The sequence below is a fragment of the Aquarana catesbeiana genome, linkage group LG13, assembly GCF_042186555.1.
Source record: "Aquarana catesbeiana isolate 2022-GZ linkage group LG13, ASM4218655v1, whole genome shotgun sequence".
NCBI classification, from domain to species: Eukaryota; Metazoa; Chordata; class Amphibia; order Anura; family Ranidae; genus Aquarana; species Aquarana catesbeiana.
The window spans coordinates 187,849,837-187,869,975 of NC_133336.1; the positions used below are offsets into that span (position 1 = coordinate 187,849,837).

Here is a 20,139-nt window from a genome sequence, read left to right on the forward strand (position 1 = left end):
ACGTCTCCAACATTACAGAACATGTCTGGTTGAATGTACCAACAACTACAAGATATACCATGACCTGGATGAATAAGAACCTTTGCAGACACTTGTAACTTTTTTCTCAAATTTAATATTTCTGATAATGTTGAAAATTGTTTCTCCTAGCATTGGAGGGTCCATTCCCATTGTCTTCTCTTACTTCTCTGAGTTCCTGGCCCAGGAGAAGAGAGGCGAGCACCTGAGCTGGCTATGTATGTTTTGGATGATCGGTGGTATATATGCCTCAGCCATGGCTTGGGCCATCATCCCTCACTATGGTAAGCAAATATTGGTGGTGTCTACTGTGAGATCCTTGTTCTGTGAACCAGACAATATGGTCAATTCACAGCAAGTTCATTTTGAACTGCTACTTTGTGGAGTTGTAGTGCTCTCATCATCTTTTTTTTTTTTTTTTTTTACATACACAAGCTTCAAAAAACTGACCATGTTCATTATGCAAAAAAAATGTCTTAGTGTTGAGGTCTGTTGTGTGGTGGACAGTGCTAATTGGTCCTGTGCTGCTCACATGCACCCTCCCAAGAAAAAAAAATAACTCTCTAGCAATACACACATAATTGAGCATGTGCAGCCTGTCTCCTGGCTCTGTAAATATCAGGAAATATATTGGAGTCAGTGGAAGAAGGAGGTGATCAGAGGAGACAGGATCAAACAGCCTTTTTACACAATGCAGAGGATTAACCCCTTAGGTTCCACAGTGAGGATAACAAGCATGCTTTACTGCATATACACACTGATTTTACTGGTTTAGTAACACTTTAAGAGTAGCCTAATATACATATTAGGAAGCATCTAGGACCCCAACCAGTGGCTGAAAATTGTAAATACAAAATATTTACAGTGCCTTGAAAAAGTATTCATACCCCTTGAAATTTTCCAAATTTTTTCATGTTACAACCAAAAACGTAAATGTATTTTATTGGGGTTTTATGAGATAGACCAACACAAAGTGGCACATAATTGTGAATTGGAAGGAAAATGATAAATGGTTTTCCAAATTTTTCATAAATATGTGAAAAATATGTGACGTGCATTTGTATTCAGCCCCCCCAAGAGTCAATACTTTGTAGAACCTCCTTTCACTGCCATAACAGGTGCAAGTCTTTTTGGGGATGTCTCTACCAGCTTTGCACATCTAGTGACATTTTTGCCCATTCTTTGCAAAATAGCTCAAGCTCTGTCAGATTGGATGTAGAACATCTGTGAACAGCAATTTTCAAGTCTTGCCACAAATTCTCAATTGGATTTAGGTCTGGACTTTGACTGGGTCATTCCAACACACAAATATGCTTTGATCTAAACCATTCCATTGTAGCTCTAGCTGTATGTTTAGGGTCATGTCCTGCTGGAAGGTGAACCTCCGCCCCAGTTTCAAGTCTTTTGCAGACTCTAACCGGTTTTCTTCTAAGATTGCCCTGTATTTGGCTCCATCCATGGCTCCATCCATCTTCCATCATCAACTCTGACCAGCTTATCTGTTCCCGCTGAAGAAAAGCATCCCCACAACATGATGCTGCCATCACCATGTTTCATAGTGGGGATGGTGTGTTCAGGGTGATGTGCAGTGTTAATTTTCCACCACACATAGCGTTTTGATTTTAGGCCAAAAAGGTTCAATTTTGGTCTCATCTGATCAGAGCACCTTCTTCCACATGTTTGCTGTGTCCACCACATGGCTTCTTGCAGACTGCAAATTGGACTTCTTATGGCTTTCTTTCAACAATGGCTTTCTTCTTGCCACTCTTCCATAAAGGTCAGATTTGTGGAGTACACGACTAATAGTTGTCCTGTGGACAGATTCCTCCACCTGAGCTGTGGATCTCTGCAGCTCCTCCAGAGTTACCATGGACCTCTTGGCTGCTTCTCTGATTAATGCTCTCCTTGCCCAGCCTATCAGTTTAGGTGGAAGGCCATGTCTTGGTAGGTTTGCAGTTGTGCCATACTCTTTCCATTTTCGGATGATGGATTGAACAGGACTCTGTGAGATGTTCAAAGCTTGAGATTTTTTTTTTTTAATCTAACCCTTTAAACTTCTCCCAAACTTTATCCCTGACCTGTCTGGTGTGTTCCTTGGCCTTCATCGTGCTGTTTGTTCATTAAGGTTCTCTAACAAACCTCTGAGGGCTTCACAGAACAGCTGTATTTATACTGAGATTAAATTACACACAGGTGGACTCTATTTACTAATTAGGTGACTTCTAAAGGCAATTGATTCCACTAGATTTTAGGTGGGGGTATCCAAGTAAAGGGGGCTGAATACAAATGCATGCCACACTTTTCAAATATTTATTTGTAAAAAATTTTGAAAACCATTTATTATTTTCCTTCCACTTGACAATTATGTGCCACTTTGTGTTGGTCTATCATAGTGATGGCGAACCTTGGCACCCCAGATGTTTTGGAACTACATGATGCTCATCTACACTGCAAAGTGCATGAGCATCATGGGAAATGTAGTTCCAAAACATCTGGGGTGCCAAGGTTCGCCATCACTGGTCTATCACAATAAAATACATTTACTGTACATTTTTGGCTGTAACATGAAAAAATGTCGGAAATTTCAAGGGGTATGAATACTTTTTCAAGGCACTGTATATGTGATATTTTACAACTGACTTTAACAGAAAAATTCTATTTTTTTCATCATGAACATAGCAAATAAAGAAAAATATGTTCAAAACAGGGCGCATTCCCTTTACAAGCACACATACCTGCCACCTGTTTTTTAATTGCCAAGTTCCATTCACAGTAGAACTAGTAGATTTGATGCCACATGAGGGGCAGAGACTGCAGAGCATTTGTGCCCCTCTATGCCGCCTTGTGCCAGTTCTTTGAGCTACTCATGAATGTCACCACAATGGTTATACCCACTGTGAGCTATTTACCTCCTGTAAGAATACCTAAGAACTTCCCCTACCCATCTGGCAGCTTAAAGAGTAGACATTTCTACTGCTAATGTGATTTCTACTTTCAGATGGTGTGACAACTCAGTAGGAAGACAGATATCAAGTAATAGCATTGAAATTTAAAAAAAAGGATTAATCAGTTTTGAAGGTAGATTTAAGTAGCCCAAAGGGTGTTTTACATTTGTCTGGAGTGCCAGAGATATGTTCATTCTGAATTGTGATTGAGCTTGGTCATAAATGCAACAAAGGACTATAGAAAGCCTTCATCTACATCTCAAACCAGAAAATGTACCCAGTGATAGGTTTATTGAAGGATGTTTTTTAAGCTAAGCTATGGTTGATGAGCATAACAGGTACATTTTTGTTTTTTCTTCTTCAAGGGTGGAGCTTCCAGATGGGATCAGCCTATCAGTTCCATAGTTGGAGAGTGTTTGTGCTGGTCTGTGCTTTTCCCTCTGTTTTCGCCATCGGAGCGTTAACCACTATGCCAGAAAGTCCACGCTTCTACTTAGAGGTAAGGAGGTCAACCTTAAAGTGAACTTGTATTTTGCCCGTTAGGGTAAGTTTTGCCCAGGGTAAGTTTACAGGTTCATGTGACAAGCTAACCCCCCCACTGCTGATACTAACCTTCCCCCTGCTCCCTGCAGGGGCATTCACTACTAGAACCATGTGAATTTCCAAGTACTTAGTATGAAGGAACATAGGACCCACTCCCTCCCATAATGCAGTGTTGGGTTCCTGAGCAGTCGGTTCCCAGGCCTGCCCACTACGCTCACATAAGGGTGGAGCTTACACAGGGTTTTTCTTCTTGGCTTTGTTTGCTGAATGGCTCGGCAGGGAGACAAATGGCAGTATGTACAAAAAACTCTAGTGGAGAAAAGATAACTCTACTGAGATTCAGCCAGCCTTTGCGGAGCAAGATTACATGTCGAACTTTTCAAAGGTCTGACATTTTTGTATGGTGGTGATTTAGGTGCATGAGTAGAACTGACCATTTACAGCCCAACATTTTATTCTATATATGGTTTTCTTCCATTTTGACCAAAGAAGTTTATGAACTTAGTAATATCAGAGTAGAAGACATCATCCTCTTTGAAATAAAGAGGTTTTAGTGATTTTGTAGCCCAAAAATAGGTTGAGATGCGTAAACTCACACAGAGCTCTGCAATTTACTTTCAGCTTTAGTAGGTTCTTAGTCCTTGAGGAACTGGGCCAAATTAAAACTTCCTTAAGATGTCAAATGATTTGTGCTTGTTAACCACTTCAGCCCTGGAAGATTTGGCTGCTCAATGACCAGGCCATTTTTTGCGATTCGACACAGCGTCGCTTTAACCGAGAATTGCGCGGTCATGCAACGCTGCACCCAAACAAAATTGACCTCCTTTTTTCCCCACAAATAGAGCTTTCTTTTGGTGGTATTTGATCATCTCTGCGGTTTTTATTTTTTGCGCTATAAACAAAAAAAGAGTGACAATTTAAAAAAAAAAAAACAATATTTTGTTCCTTTTGCTATAATAAATATCCCCATTTTTTTAAAAAAAAAGCTAATTTTTTTCTCAGTTTAGGCCGATATGTATTCTTCTACATATTTTTGGTAAAAAAAATCTCAATAAGCGTATATTGATTGGTTTGCGCAAAAGCGTCTACAAAATAGGGGATAGTTTTATGGCATTTTTATTATTTATTTATTTTTTTTACTAGTAATGGTGGCGATCTGCGATTTTTATCGGGACTGTGACATTATGGCGGACACACCGGACACTTTTGACACATTTTTGGGACCATTGGCATTTATACAGCGATCAGTGCTATAAAAATGCACTGATTACTGTAAAAATGTCACTGGCAGGGAAGGGGTTAACATTAGGGGACGATCAAGGGATTAACTGTGTTCCCTCTATGTGTTCCAACTGAAGGTGGGGATGGGACTGTCTAGGGGAGATGACAGATCATTGTTCATACCTTGTATGAACACACGATCTGTCTCTTCTCCCCTCAAAGAACCAGGATCTGTTTGTTTACACACACAGATCCCAGTTCTCGCAATGTCAGCGACGTAAGGTAACGTCATTTCGCCCAGCCGTGCCATTCTGCCACAGTAAAACTGTGGCGGCTGGTCGGCAAGTGGTTAAGCTTCCTTAATTGGTGAATGCGTTCAATATGTTAACTATAACCCCACTTGTGACTTCGATTAGAATGTACAAACAACATTAGTAGTAGCCAAAGACTTTTTGAGGACTTACAGTCAGGTCCATAAATATTGGGACATCGACACAATTCTAATCTTTTTGGCTCTATACACCACCACAATGGATTTAAAAAGAAACGAACAAGATGTGCTTTAACTGCAGACTTTCAGCTTTAATTTGAGGGTATTTACATCCAAATCAGGTGAACTGTGTAGGAATTACAAAAGTTTGCATATGTGCCTCACACTTTTTAAGGGACCAAAAGTAATGGGACAGATTAACAATCATCCATCAAACTTTCACTTTTTAATACTTGGTTGCAAATCCTTTGCAGTCAATTACAGCCTGCAGTCTGGAACGCATAGACATCACCAGACGCTGGGTTTCATCCCTGGTGATGCTCTGCCAGGCCTCTACTCCAACTGTCTTCAGTTCCTGCTTGTTCTTGGGGCATTTTCCCTTCAGTTTTGTCTTCAGCAAGTGAAATGTATGCTCAATCGGATTCAGGTCAGGTGATTGACTTGGCCATTGCATAACATTCCACCTCTTTCCCTTAAAAAACTCTATGGTTGCTTTCGCAGTATGCTTCGGGTCATTGTCCATCTGCACTGTGAAGCGCCGTCCAATGAGTTCTGAAGCATTTTGCTGAATATGAGCAGATAATATTACCCGAAACACTTCAGAATTCATCCTGCTGCTTTTGTCAGCAGTCACATCATCAATAAATACAAGAGAACCAGTTCCATTGGCAGCCATATGCCCACGCCATGACACTACCACCACCATGCTTCACTGATTAGGTGGTATGCTTTGGATCATGAGCAGTTCCTTTCCTTCTCCATACTCTTCTCTTCCCATCATTCTGGTACAAGTTGATCTTGGTCTCATCTGTCCATAGGATGTTGTTCCAGAACTGTGAAGGCTTTTTTAGATGTTGTTTGGCAAACTCTAATCTGGCCTTCCTGTTTTTGAGGCTCATCAATGGTTTACATCTTGTGGTGAACCCTCTGTATTCACTCTGGCGAAGCCTTCTCTTGATTGTTGACTTTGACACACATACACCTACCTCCTGGAGAGTGTTCTTGATCTGGCCAACTGTTGTGAAGGATGTTTTCTTCACCAGGGAAAAAATTCTTCAGTCATCCACCACAGTTGTTTTCCATGGTTTTCCGGGTCTTTTGGTGTTGCTGAGCTCACAGGTGCGTTCTTTCTTTTTAAGGATGTTCCAAACAGTTGATTTGGCCACACCTAATGTTTTTGCTATCTCTCTGATGGGTTTGTTTTGTTTATTCAGCCTAATGGTGGCTTGCTTCACTGATAGTGACAGCTCTTTGGATCTCATTTTGAGAGTTGACAGCAACAGATTCCAAATGCATATAGCACACTTGAAATGAACTCTGGACCTTTTGTCTGCTTCTTGTAAATGGCATAATGAGGGAATAACACACACCTGGCCATGAAACAGCTGAGCAGCCAATTGTCCCATTACTTTTGGTCCCTTAAAAAGTGGGAGGCACATATACAAACTGTTGTAATTCCTACACCGTTCACCTGATTTGGATGTAAATACCCTCAAATTAAAGCTGAAAATCTGCAGTTTTTCGTTTCATTTCAAATCCATTGTGGTGGTGTATAGAGCCAAAAAGATTAGAATTGTGTAGATGTCCCAATATTTATGGACCTGACTGTATTTATGGGTTTCGTCATGCTGATCATTCACATGTACTCCTGAAGATCTATTGAAACGCGTCAAGTCTACATGTGGATTGTATTGGACCTAATTACTTTAACACTAAATTCTGTATTTTTATTGTTTGTTTTGTGGTTTGGTTTTTATCGAATGTTATAATAAAATTCATGGTTTTTATATACAAAGTGTTTTCCCTGTATCTATATGTTCCTCAAAAAGCCCTTGGCTACTACTTTTATTGTTTGTATATGCTAAATTTAGGGACGAGCAAAGAGCATATTGGATAATCCACTTTCAGATTAGAATGTCATTAAATATCAGTTAGGTAACTTCTGTAATCTTCAGGAGCCATTGCTCTTTAAAAAGCTCCAAAAACAAACTTAAAGCAGACCTCCCCCCCCCCCCCAACCAAAAAAAAACCAGCATGCAGCTCTGCACGCTGAACAGTAAGCACTTTATAGTCATATGCATCGGTGACAAAGCCATTGTCTCCCAGCTTACCCTTGCCAGGGCTATGTCCCCAGTGCCTTTGAGGGGGCTCTTGAGTATAAACTGCAAGATCATGACAACAACAACGAGAACCTTGTGTGGCATGATGATGCTAAATCCATGACAATAATTAAACATAAAAAAAATGGCACCAGATCTCATGAAGCCCATTTTTGAGATCCGGATCTGATGTCATTGGTGGGCTGGCCCCGGGCACAATAAATTTGAAGCTGGCAACCAATGACATTTATTTTTAAAATGGGTTTCAACTGTGGGGTGGACGGAGCAATAGGATTACCGAAAAAAGATACTAAAGTAACAATAACAATATTTATGGGTTTTATTGAATAATTTTCAATTTAGGTTGGCAGTTTATTATTGGAGAGAGAGGAGGTCTGCTTTAATTTTTCCCTCCACAAAGACTCCAATGAACTTCGCTGAAATGGTGACATTTCTCCTAAATCAAACAATTTCCACAGACCTTTGGGAAAATGAAAACTCACTTTCGCTCATACTAATACCCCGTACACCCGATCGGATTTTCCGACAACAAATGTTGGATGTGAGCTTGTTGGCGGAAAGTCTGACCGTGTGTATGCTCCATGGAACATTTTTTGGCGGACTTTCCACCAACAAATGTTGGCTAGCAGGTTCTCAAATTTTTCGCTAACAATGTTTTGTCATCGGACTTTCCGATCGTGTGTGCACAAGTCCGTCGCACAAAAGTCCATGCATGCTCGGAATCAAGTACGAGCCGGAAGCGCTCGGTCTTGTAAAACTAGCTTTTGTAATGGAGATAACAGGTAGGTCTTGTACGTCACTACGTTCGTAATTGTTGGCCAACATTTGTGTGACTGTGTGTATGCAAGACAAGTTGGAGCCAACAAACTTCAAACAAAATTCCACGGTTTTGTTGTTGGAAAGTCCGATCCTGTGTATGGGGCATAAATGGCCATCAAAATTCCTTTTCATTTGTTAGGATGGCATTGTAACGTTTTTTTTTTGGAGGACATATTTAGGAATGTTGTTGGCATGGGTTCCTTCATTCACTTTGAACTGGCTTTCATCTGCTTACCCATACCGCACTAGCTCAAAAATCCACCCTATCTTCTTCCAGAATGGGAAGCATGACGAGGCCTGGATGGTTCTTAAACAAGTCCACGACACCAACATGAGGGCCAAAGGTCACCCAGAAAGGGTCTTCTCTGTAAGTATTTGTATTGTTCACCACTCACCAATCACAATTCACTGGCACAACATGTTAGCATATCATGGACGGGTAATCGTACTTGTCAGACGTTCACATGGCTTGTGAGCACAGTAATTAGCATTCCGGCAGCTGCTCAAACGACGTGGAAACAAGGTGGAAGTGCTAAGTTTCTCCTGGTCTTCGGGGTAGTGAAAGAGATTACAGATGGATTATGTTAAATATAGAGACGGTCTGGCTGATAGGAGAACAAAGTCCCAAGGCTGATTTCATTTGAATTAAGCATTTTCATAGCTCATGTAAATGCAGAGTCATTCTCGGCTAACCCTTTAGCTGTCGACACAAAATTGAGTTAAGCAGATTATTTAAAGGGTCATCCCACCTAAAAGTGATAGTCCAGTTTTTGATAGATGATGGAACAAACAAAGTCGGAGAGTGTCCCGCAACACCCCAGATGGCCAGGAATAGAAACAGGAATTATGGCAGGGAGAATTCACTCTTGGGGTATCCAAGACATATACAAGTAGCCAGGGGCCGACCCAGCCCATCAAGCTCCATAGATTTGGAAAATATCACTGTTTGGATGAACAGACCTTTAAAAGGAGAATGCAATGCAAGACAGTCAGTATTTACCAATTAATATTGTAAAGATTGGGTAAAATTTGTTTTCAGTGTGGCTTTCATATGCACGTAGGTGTGTGCAGCCTATTTCATTACCCCAAAACTCAAACACAGAGCTACAGAGGCAGGGGCTAGGAGTTTATACATGCCACGGGCGCAATGCTATGCTTTGCAGCCATGGCAGATATTAAAGAGAGCAAAGCGCATGTGAACAAGTTACAAGTCCTTAATTTTTTTAAATGACGTTTTAGAATTTAATTAATAATTTTTTTAAATACATTTTATTTTAGCATTTTTTTTCAGAATGTATTTATTTATTACATTTTTTTAACTGCTCTGTTGGGGGGGGGGGGGGAGTTGTGAAATATCAGGGGTCAACAGACCCCGTTGTCTCATATTTAAGACAGAGAAAGGGACTGAGGACATAGATATATCAGTCCCTTTCTCTGCAGTGTCAGCTGCACAGATGAATGATTAGAAAGAGTTCACAGGCTTCCTTTTCATTCACATACTGAAGCATAGTAAACCCAGTTTGCTCAGAAGGAGTTGTAATATTTTATATGCAAATGTGTCCTATCAGGGATCTTTTAAAACTGTTAACTTTTATTTCCAGGTTACACAAATCAAGACCATGAAATCTGCGGACGAGCTGATCGAGATCCAGTCAGATTCAGGAACGTGGTACAAACGGTGGTTGATTCGAATCCTCAATTTGTCACAGCAGGTAGAGCCATGTTCTATTGGAAACCAATAGTGAGTTAGTTTGAAGGTTTAGAGGTCATCTGGGCTGCCATTTTGTTTTCTGGAGCTGTACACTATGGCTTTGGGTTTGTCTTGATGGGCACCTACAACTTGCTTTTGGGTACGTTGCACTTGCATTGGAGATCAGTTTGAGATGCTTCTGAGATCAATGAGAGTTCATTGACAGGTAAGGCTGCCACTGGATGGAATGTTACTGCCATGGCTGTCAGAGATGGCATTTGTGGCCAATGTTTTTAGTAGGAAAGAGACAACAAGTCCGTCGACATTGGTCCTTAGAATCATAGGGTCTGGTTTACTGCCAGCTTCCAAGTTTAATGTCTTTCCATTTTTCACTCTTTGTTGTCTGTATCCCATATGCCCATCATTGTAATTCAATAAAAAATGGGGCTTTCAGCTCTTATATTCTCAACTAAGGTTGTACCAAGTATGTGATATTTTATTTACCCTGCTGTGTGTTTTCTCCGTATATAGGCAAAAAAATATTGTATGTCACCAGCACACCAGGGAGCTCCATAAAAGGGTCCAATGCTTTATTGAACAATCACATCACAGCAGAAGATAGCAATCCCTTTTATGGAGTTCCCTGGTATGCTGGTGACATATCTCTTGCTTTGAGTCATTCCAGTCTCCAGCCGCTGGTCACTACAGCACCCACTCATTCTCCAGCCATTCCCAAGGATGTGTGCTTTTGGGAACATTGCTTTTGGCTTTTGTCTCTGTATATAACTCTAGTTATTAGTAGCGTAGGGGAAGGGAATTTTAGGAAATCCTGACTACATGTTGGAGGAAAGAGAATTTTGAATTTGGGAATGATAAAATATGGAGGATAGCTTCTGATTAATATTGAAAGTTTTTTTGTATAACAGAAAGAATGGGTTGTAATTACATTCTATTCACGTTTATCCAAGTTGGAGTTGCATGTTGCTAGGATATAGGATGTTCCCTTCTTCCCTTTCTTTTCATCCATTGAGGGACACAGGAAGTCTTTAACCATATACAGTAGTTATGGTTATACTACCACATACTAGAGGACTGAACATTGGTAAATAAGAAACTGTAGGCAAGCCCAGAATAACGCCTCCTAATTCCAGAATGCCTCATTTTTTTGCTACTTTCCTAAGGAGATGGACTATTTTTCAGCTTGGCTATGTTAAAGACTAACATATTCTATTGCTGGCACTTTTTTCTACTTGTTTTTTTTTTATCATCAGTGAAGACATTTCTTTACAACGCTGCTTAAACCTTGTCTCTATGATTGCTGCTATCCAGCACAGTCATCCTCAGTCTGGCTTCTGGAGTACCATGTATGGACCCATGGGGATAGCTTGAAAGTAAGCTTCAGATGCTGGGGGGGGGGGGCACTTCTTCTTTCAAAATAAATTCTGGTAAATGTTAGCTGTGGAGCACTTTTCAGGTCCAGAACCCCTGGCATTGCCACAGTGCTTACCCTGTCTCCAAAGACTCACCTAGTGAGTGAGTCAGTCGGGCTTCCACACAAGAAATTTCTTTCTGGGGTGAATCCTCTCCTCCATGCAACTTGGTCTGGCTTTCAGCACTATCACGAGTCAGGTTTCTGCCCTTTTTATTCTGTGTCATAGACCACTGACCTCTCACTTTTTGATTAGCACCTTTGTATAGGTGGTCACCCATGTAGCTTCCACTTCCTTTTCCCTGTGCAATCTGATTCTGGTTCTCTCTATGCTTCAGAAAATTATTTGAGAACCCATTAGAGACATTTCTCCTGCAAGGAATCCTTTCTGAATTTGCATAGATACAAGATGGTGTTGTGGTCCAGGACTTTATTCTTGCCTGAGATAGCTTCTGCCTTTCAACTCAAAAACGAAAAAATTGTTTGTACATCCTTCTATCCTGCTCCAGTTCACACAAAGGCAATTTCCCTCCATCATTTGCTAGTGGTTTGGGTTGTGCAAGTCTACCTCTCAGCCAATGTTTCTTTCAGGAAGACTTGATTTCCTTCTTGTCATCCTGGATGGAACTTGAAAGGGTGCACTGACTTCCCATTCCACCAGCTCTAGGTGGCTTAGGCAGACCATTGCCCAAGTACATAGGCTCAAGGATTGGGTTCTATTCAGCTGTAATGGCTCTGCTAGATTTGTGAGTATTTCTTGGGATTTTCCACATCAAGCAACTGTTTCCAAGACTCGCAAGGCTGCCACCTGATCTTCTGTTCACACATTTTTTAAGTCCTACCAGGTGGATGTTTTGGATTTGTTAGATGTTTTGGATTAGGTGGATGTATTGTGTTCCCAGTGCATACGAAAGAAAACAGAAAAACTCACCCTAAAATCCTTCTCTTGGAGTTCATTGAGGGACGCAGGTCCTATCGCTCTGTGTTTTTAATTATGATCTAGGTACCGCTTGCTCCAAAACTGAGGCATGCTGGACTGGCCCACAGGTTTTTTTTTTTTTTTTTTTTTTTTTTTTTCCTTGTCAGGCCCACAGGTTTTTATTTGCCATTGTCCAATCCTCCTGTAGGCAGAAGTATAACTGGAATGTTAAAGGCTTCCTGTGTCCCACAGTAGATTCCAGGAAAGGGATTTTATGGTGAGTACAAGAACCCTATTTTTTGAGTTCAGGTCCACTTTAATGTCCATGTAATATTTAAAGCAGTTCTTCTCATGTTTTATACATTAATGCTTAAATACAATTTTCTAACTGCTCTCCCATTTCCATATCAATAGGTCTGGGCTAATTTCCTCCAGTGCTTTGCACCAGAGTATCGCCGAATCACCCTCATGATGATGGCTGTGTGGTTCACCATGTCCTTCAGGTAGGAGCCACCACGCCATGTCTTAGATGTGTGTAATTAGTTTTCTTTTTCAGAATTTATTGCCTTTATTTTCACCTGGCGATCCTGGCAGTAACATACTTCCTGTCTTTGGATGACAATGCTCACTCACTATACTGTATCTCTGAAGGAGCCGCATTGCCACCTTAAGACAGGATTACAGAACTCCACCCCCTCTTCTCCATAGCATATCATGGGAGGTGTTCTGTATTCCACAGAGGAGAACTAGGCTACACTGCAGAGTACACAGGAAGGCAGTAGCTCACTGGATTTCTAGCAGATTCAATAGGTATTTTTTTCAATTGATCGAACAGATATAACAAATGCCTTTTAATGGTATAATTAACAGACCGAAAGGGAGAAAATAAGAGAAGTTCATTGTTAGGATTTATATACGCTTTAATATGTACATCATGTAGAAAGTTTGAAGCTCAAGATGGAAACAAAGCAGGTTGACATGCCTCATGTTATTCACAGTGATAAAATGAACCTACCTACATAATCCTTTTATACATATTTTCACTTACCTTGGTTTGTCATTATTCCAAATTTCTGTCTCGCAAACAGATTTTCAAACCGCTTTTCCTTGCTTTGGCAAGTGGTAGGCAGGGACCTGACATCAAAGGCTCTCCAAGTAAAGATCAGGAACAACTACAAATGCCACAGTTCCAAAGGGCGCATGCCACCAACCAGCAGCCTACTTGCACGCGCTTCCTATGCACACCGCTGTCAATCATAGGATGTTTCTTTCTGGAGGGGGGGGGGGGTGAGTGACACCATGAATTGTATGGTGTCACTCATAATTGCCAGCACAGTCACAAGCTGATTGGAGCAAAACAGGCGCACAGCTAGCTACCAGATAAGGCGTAATGCATTTATACAGGTACCCTTGGTATATTGTTGTTGTTACAATTGTTACAAGCACATTCATTATTTCAAAGGTGAACTACCATTTTAAAGCGGGGTTCCACCCAAATTTTGAACAATATCTGTATGTATTCTCTTCCTTGCCTAGATGCTGACATGCCGTTTAAAAAAATTTAAATCGCCGTAATTACCTTTTATTTTTCTATTCTTCTTTGCACTTCCTGGTTCTCCTCCCATGGGAGTAGGCGTGTTTCTAGCCTCTCCCAGACTCCGCACAGTCTCCTGGGAGCTAGTCTCAGGCTTCCCAGGATACCACTGAGCATGTGCGGGAACGAGCGGTGAATGCTGGGAGCACAGCATTCACCACATCCAGGAAATAAATGCTTGTGGGCTTCAAATGCCCACAATGAAGATGGAAACCACCTGCAGTGAATAATATAAGTTATTCTTTCCGACGAAATCTGACACAGGCGGACATATTACACACAATATGTGAGTAAGAAAAGTTTGTGAATGAACTCAAAAAAAAAAAACGATAGATAGGTGGACCCCCGCTTTAAGTTATACTCTTTATTGGCTAACTTAAAGTGAACCTTCAGCCCCTCTTCTCTCACAGAATTGTATATTTTTTGGGGAGGGGGGATATCTTTTTTAGGTTCCTGGTTTGTACATTTACAGTGCCCGCAGCCTCCTACGTTAGCCAACCTACATCACAAATCCCTGGAGGCCAAGGGGAACTATATGGTACATGTGCTACACTGCATCATCAGGGTAGTTGGCTGTCTCTTCTTTTGCCTTTGCACAAAAAGACATGAACAGACAGCCAACCCCCCCAACCCCCCCCCCCTCCTACAGCCTCCTACATCAGCCAACCTACATCATGAATCCCCTGATGCCATGGGGTACTCTATGGTGTTGGCTGTTTCTTCTTTTGCCTTTGCACAAAGAGACATGAACAGACAGCCAACCCCCCCCCCCCCACAGGTTCCTACATCAGCCAACCTACAACATGAATCGCTGGATGCCATGGGGTACTTTATGGTGTTGGCTGTCTCTTCTTTTGCCTTTGCACAAAGAGACATGAACAGACAGCCAACCCCCCCCCCCCCCTCCTACATCAGCCAACCTACATCAGGAATCCCTGGATGCCATGGGGTACTCTATGGTGCATGTGCCGCACAGCATCATCAGAGGTTCCGGCTGTCTCTTCTTGTGCACAAAGAGACATGGACAGACAGCCAACCCCCCCCCCCCCCAGTTTATGCGGCATGATGAATGCACATAATCATGGGGCTGCTAAACAACCCAGAAGAAGCCCCCTGATGATGTCAGAAGAACATGGTGGCACAGGAACTGGTGTGCTATGGCAGAGCAGTGGATCCGTAGAGAATACCGCTGGATTGCCAGGCGTGTGAGGATTTTTACACACAATCCAGCTATAGAAGTAAGAGACGGGGGGAGAAATATGGGGAGGGGGGAGTGCAGCTTCTCTTTAGGTTTTAGGCATACACTTTATTGGCTAACTTAGTTTAATAAAGATGGCAGTTTTCGGGATTAGATCTCTTCTTCAGGCTTCATAATGGGATCTAAGACATCCTGAAAACTTGCATCTTTAATAACTGAAGTTAGCCACTAAAGGGTATGCCTTAAACTCCAAACTATGGGCACCCAACAGTGGCTCAAACCATAGAAATACATTAAGGAGTGCCAGACCAAAAGCAGATGAAAGAACCCAAGATCATTTTAATTTGCAATTAATTAACATTGTTGGTAAAAAAAAGTTATATAAAAACAATGTTGCTGCTCAGCAACTGCTGTCAAGTTGTTCCTACATGAGGAGCGTTCAATGCTGCTTCTAATATAGATTTGCAAAGTCACTGTTATTGCCTGTATTGAGACCTGATGAAGATGGAGTGGTGTTGATCTCAAAATGCATTGGTTGTTTTAATATGACTTTTTCACCAACAATTAAAATGATCTTCTATTTTTTCATCTGCTTTTGGTCTGATGCTTCTTTCTGTATTTCTACAGTTTAAACTCCAAACTTTCTGCATGAATTGATGGCTAACATGATACAAGACTTTACTACTGATTTGTACATCATGAAAACTTTTTCAATGCAAGAACACCCTTGTGCTTTCCAAAGTTCTAGCTGAAATATGGGAACCTGAAATGTGTCATACTGTCACCATAGACTTCAACAAAATGGTGGGCGTCTGCACACAGACACAACCTCCTGTTGCATAAATGTAATGAGATGAGTTAAATATGGTTCCAGCTCCTGTTCCCCACCTGTAGAGAACTCCTCAGAGACATTTCGCTATTCATTGTAAAGGCCACTATGAGTAAGTTCTGAAAAGGGCGAAACGCGTCTGAGTTCTCTATAGGTGGACAACAGGAGCTAAAGCCATCTTTTACCAATCTTATTAAATTTATGCAACAGAAAATTGGTGTCTGTGTGCAGCCACCATTTTGTTGAAGTCTACGGGAGCCTGACAAGTTGATTCTGTCTATCTTGCACCAGTCTTTTCACATACTGATCTGACACAGGTTTGGAGGTGCATTCGAGCAGTAGACATGTGCAATTTGTTTCGTTCCGAATTCATTTTTTAACAAATTTCGACAAATTCGTTAATTCTGAAATATCCGAATTAACGAAAACCCGTTAAACGAATTTTTCCGAATATTCGTAAATTTGAAAAATTTGTAAATTCATACATTCGTAAATTCGTATTTTACGAATGTACATTTGTACATTCGTACATTAGCAAATTAGTGAATTCGGAAATTCGGAAATCTGAAATAATAATTAACTAATAATAACTTAACTACTATTACTAGTAACTATTAAATTATAGGTATTGTAGTTTCCTTTCAAATTTGGATGTTAGTGAACGTAACACATACAAATTTATCCGAAGGTTATGAATGATCCAAAATAACGAATGCCGTATCCAAACGAATGGAACGTAATGAATTAATAATAATAAATAACAATAATAAAAACTTTTTATTATTATTATTTATTATTAATTTGTTCCGTTCCATTTGTTTAGATGCAGCATTCGTTATTTCGGATAATTCGTAACTTCAGATAAATTCGTATTTGTTACGTTCACTGACAGCCAAATTTGAAAGGAAATTACAATACCTATAATTTAATAGTTAGTTACTATTTCAGATTTGTGAATTTTTGGGTTTTTGGATTTTCAAATTTTGAATTTACAAATGTACGAATGTAAGAATGTACAAATTCACGAATGTACGAATGAATGAATGTACGAATGTACGAATGAACGAATTTACGAATGTACAAATTTACGAATTGCGATCATAATGAATGACCTGAAAAACTAAAAAGAAAAATAAACGAATGAAATGAAAAGGAAAATGAACAAATTTTTTGGCTGTGCCCATGTCTATCGAGCAGTACTATTTTCATTGTTTTGGTTACATACTATGAACATAGCTTTATACTTCTACAAATGAGTTGTTTTTGATGCTGCCATCCTAGGCCTTTTGATGCAGAATCTTTAGGGCTCGGTTGTACTGCCCCAGAGAACTTGCCAATAAAAAGTGTTGTGAAAGCACTCATCTACGTGCATGTGTCTTTCCCTTGCCAGCTGGATAAGCAAGGTGTTGCTTCCTCATTGACAAAAACCCCACAAAATGTAAGTCTTCAGTAGGGATGAGCTTGAGTTTGGTTCAAACTTGTGTTTTAACCGAACCCAGAAGGAAGTTGTCACCAGCGCCAACTGCTGCCCAATCAACTGCTGTCACCCTAGCCCTCCAGCTGTGTCTACAAAAAGGGCAGGAGTGCTCATGACATTATTCACCTAATATGGTCAATGTCATTGTCCTAATACGGCCATGTGGCCATATTAGGTCAATGTTGTCATAAGCATCTGCCACCCCTTTGTGTACATGCAGCTGCGGGGTGGGGATTTTTTTCACTGAAAATTTTTAGCTTCGTGATGTGGTGTTTGTCGAAACCCTCTGAACAAAAAAGTGAACTTTGAGATCACAGCACACAAAAAACGTGCACGAGGGTGCAGTAATGGTCCCACCTCGGAAGGGGAACGGCCTCAAACCGTGAACTATCCCAGGGTGCAAGGCTCCTGACAGGAGCAAGGCACTCTATTATCTATCTAGGCTGAAGCTAGGTGGACCTTGCTTCTTAGGGACTCACCAAAGCCGTTCCTCCAAGTACTTGGTGAGGGGCTCTCCCAAAGAGAGAAGGTGAACAGAAATGCCCTGGCCACAGATGATTAGGGGGGCACTGGGCGGGAGTGACAGCTTCTCAAGTTTGGATCAAACTTGAGCTCATCCCTATTCTCCAGCAGGAGAGCGAAGCCTAGCACACTCTGTATCCATTATGAGGATCCTACCGTTGGTGAGTTGTCTCCTGCAACCAGATCACTAGTCTGGTCTTAATTTCAGCCAGGTGGATCTCGCTTCTTAGGGACCGGCCGAAGCTGGTCCTCCAAGTACTTGGTGGGGGGCTCTACACAAGAGACCCCCCCCCCACAGTTGGGGAGAAGGAAAAGGCCCAAAGGCGGACAGGAGTCACAGCTTCTCAAGTATGGACCAAACTTGAGCTCATCCCTATTTTCCAGTAGGAGAGCGACACCTGGCACTCCCTCTATCCTTTAAGATGCTCCTACCGTTGGTGAGTTGTTTCCTGTGACAGGATCACTAGTCTGGTCTTAAGTTCAGACACTTTTGTGCAGAAAGTCCAAAATGGCTGCTGCTTGAGTTCTCTGGCATGCTTCATGTTGAGTGTTTGCATTGCACTTTTGCTTGATGGCTGCCTCTAGACAACTGACACTAAGAAGGCTCAGCTTTGCCAATCACAGTTTAATGGTGCTCATTTTCACACGCTTGCTTCATCAAGTCGCGAGCATCACGGTGAAATTACCATCACCATGGCAACCACTGCGGGCCCGTCTGCTTTCCTCCTCTCTGGACCCTGCTGTCTTTTCAGTTTGTCGCTGTTTTTGTTAGGGCAGCGAGGGGGCCCTTCGCTCTTTGCTGGAGCGAACGCACATTTCATCTTTAATTAAGCAGGACTGACAGCATTAGGCACAACATCCCCATAGCTACCGTGGCTCCAGCCTTTTCCTCTTCTACTGCTTCGGCTGTCAGAATTCCATTTCTGTCAGGTGTCCATTATCATTACTGCACCGTACCGCAGAGCTGAAATTACTATGTTTTACTGTGTGATCAAGTGCAACACGAACTTGTGTCTTATGAAAATAGAGAGTGCCTGCATCAAAAATTCCATCTTATTTAAGGTCCCCATTCCCATCAGAAGTCCCCCATCATGTCAGATGTTCTTCTATCACAACAAAGTCCCCCAATCATGTCAGAGGTCCCTCATCTAATCAGAGGTCCCCTATTATTTCAGTGCCCCCATCACATCAGAGGACCCTGATCACAAAAATTCCATCATGTCAGAGTCCCCCATCCTATCAGAGGACCTTCATCACATCAGAGTCCCCCAGTCATGTCAGAGGTCCTCCATCACATCAGAGTCCCCCATCCTATCAGAGGACCTTCATCACATCAGAGTCCCCCAATTAATGTCAGAGGTCCCCCATCCCATCAGAGGTCCCCCATCACACCAGAGTCCCCCATTCTATCAGAGATCCTCCATCACATAAGAGTCCCCCATCCCATCAGAGGTCCCCCATCCCATCAGAGGTCCCCCATCACATCAGAGGTCCTCCATCACATAAGAGGTCCTCCATCTTATCAGAGGTCCCCATTCCCATCAGAGGTCCCCCATCATGTCAGATGTTCTTCCATTACATCAGAGTCCCCCAATCATGTCAGAGGTCCCTCATCACATCAGATTCCCCCATCCTATCAGAGGACCTTCATCACATCAGAGTCCCCCAATCATGTCAGAGGTCCTCCATCACATCAGAGTCCCCCAATCATGTCAGAGGTCCTCCATCACATCAAAATCCCTCATCCTATCAGAGGTCCTTCATCACATCAGAGTCCCGCAATTAATGTCAGAGGTCCCCCATCCCATCAAAGGTCCCCCATCACACCAGAGTCCCCCATCCTATCAGAGATCCTCCATCACATCAGAGTCCCCCCAATCATGTCAGAGGTCCCCCATCCCATCAGAGGTCCCCCATCACATTAGAGGTCCTCCATCTTTTCAGAGGTCCCCATTCCCATCAGAGGTCCCCCATCACGTCAGATGTTCTTCCATTACATCAGAGTCCCCCAATCATGTCAGAGGTCCCTCATCACATCAGAGTCCCCCATCCTATCAGAGGACTTTCATCACATCAGAGTCCCCCAATCATGTCAGAGCTCCCTCATCTCATCAGAGGTCCCCTATTATTCCAGTGCCCCCATCACATCAGAGGACCCTCATCACAAAAATTCCATCGTGTCAGAGTTCCCTATCCTATCAGAGGACCTTCATCACATCAGAGTCCCCCAATCATGTCAGAGGTCCTCCATCACATCAGAGTCCCCCATCCTATCAGAGATCCTCCATCACACCAGAGTCTCCCAGTCATGTCAGAGGTCCCTCA

The 20,139-nt window shown here is 41.9% G+C and overlaps 1 protein-coding gene across 1 annotated transcript in view; it reads left to right on the forward strand.

The window, feature by feature from the left end:
- Window positions 1-20,139, forward strand: part of SV2A (synaptic vesicle glycoprotein 2A) — a 219,740-nt gene that overhangs the window by 156,674 nt on the left and 42,927 nt on the right. The window contains exons 4-8 of the mRNA XM_073610037.1: window positions 151-302; window positions 3,329-3,462; window positions 8,434-8,523; window positions 9,758-9,868; window positions 12,609-12,697. Of these exons, the coding sequence (XP_073466138.1) occupies window positions 151-302; window positions 3,329-3,462; window positions 8,434-8,523; window positions 9,758-9,868; window positions 12,609-12,697 (576 nt within the window). The remainder of the gene's footprint in view (window positions 1-150; window positions 303-3,328; window positions 3,463-8,433; window positions 8,524-9,757; window positions 9,869-12,608; window positions 12,698-20,139) is intronic.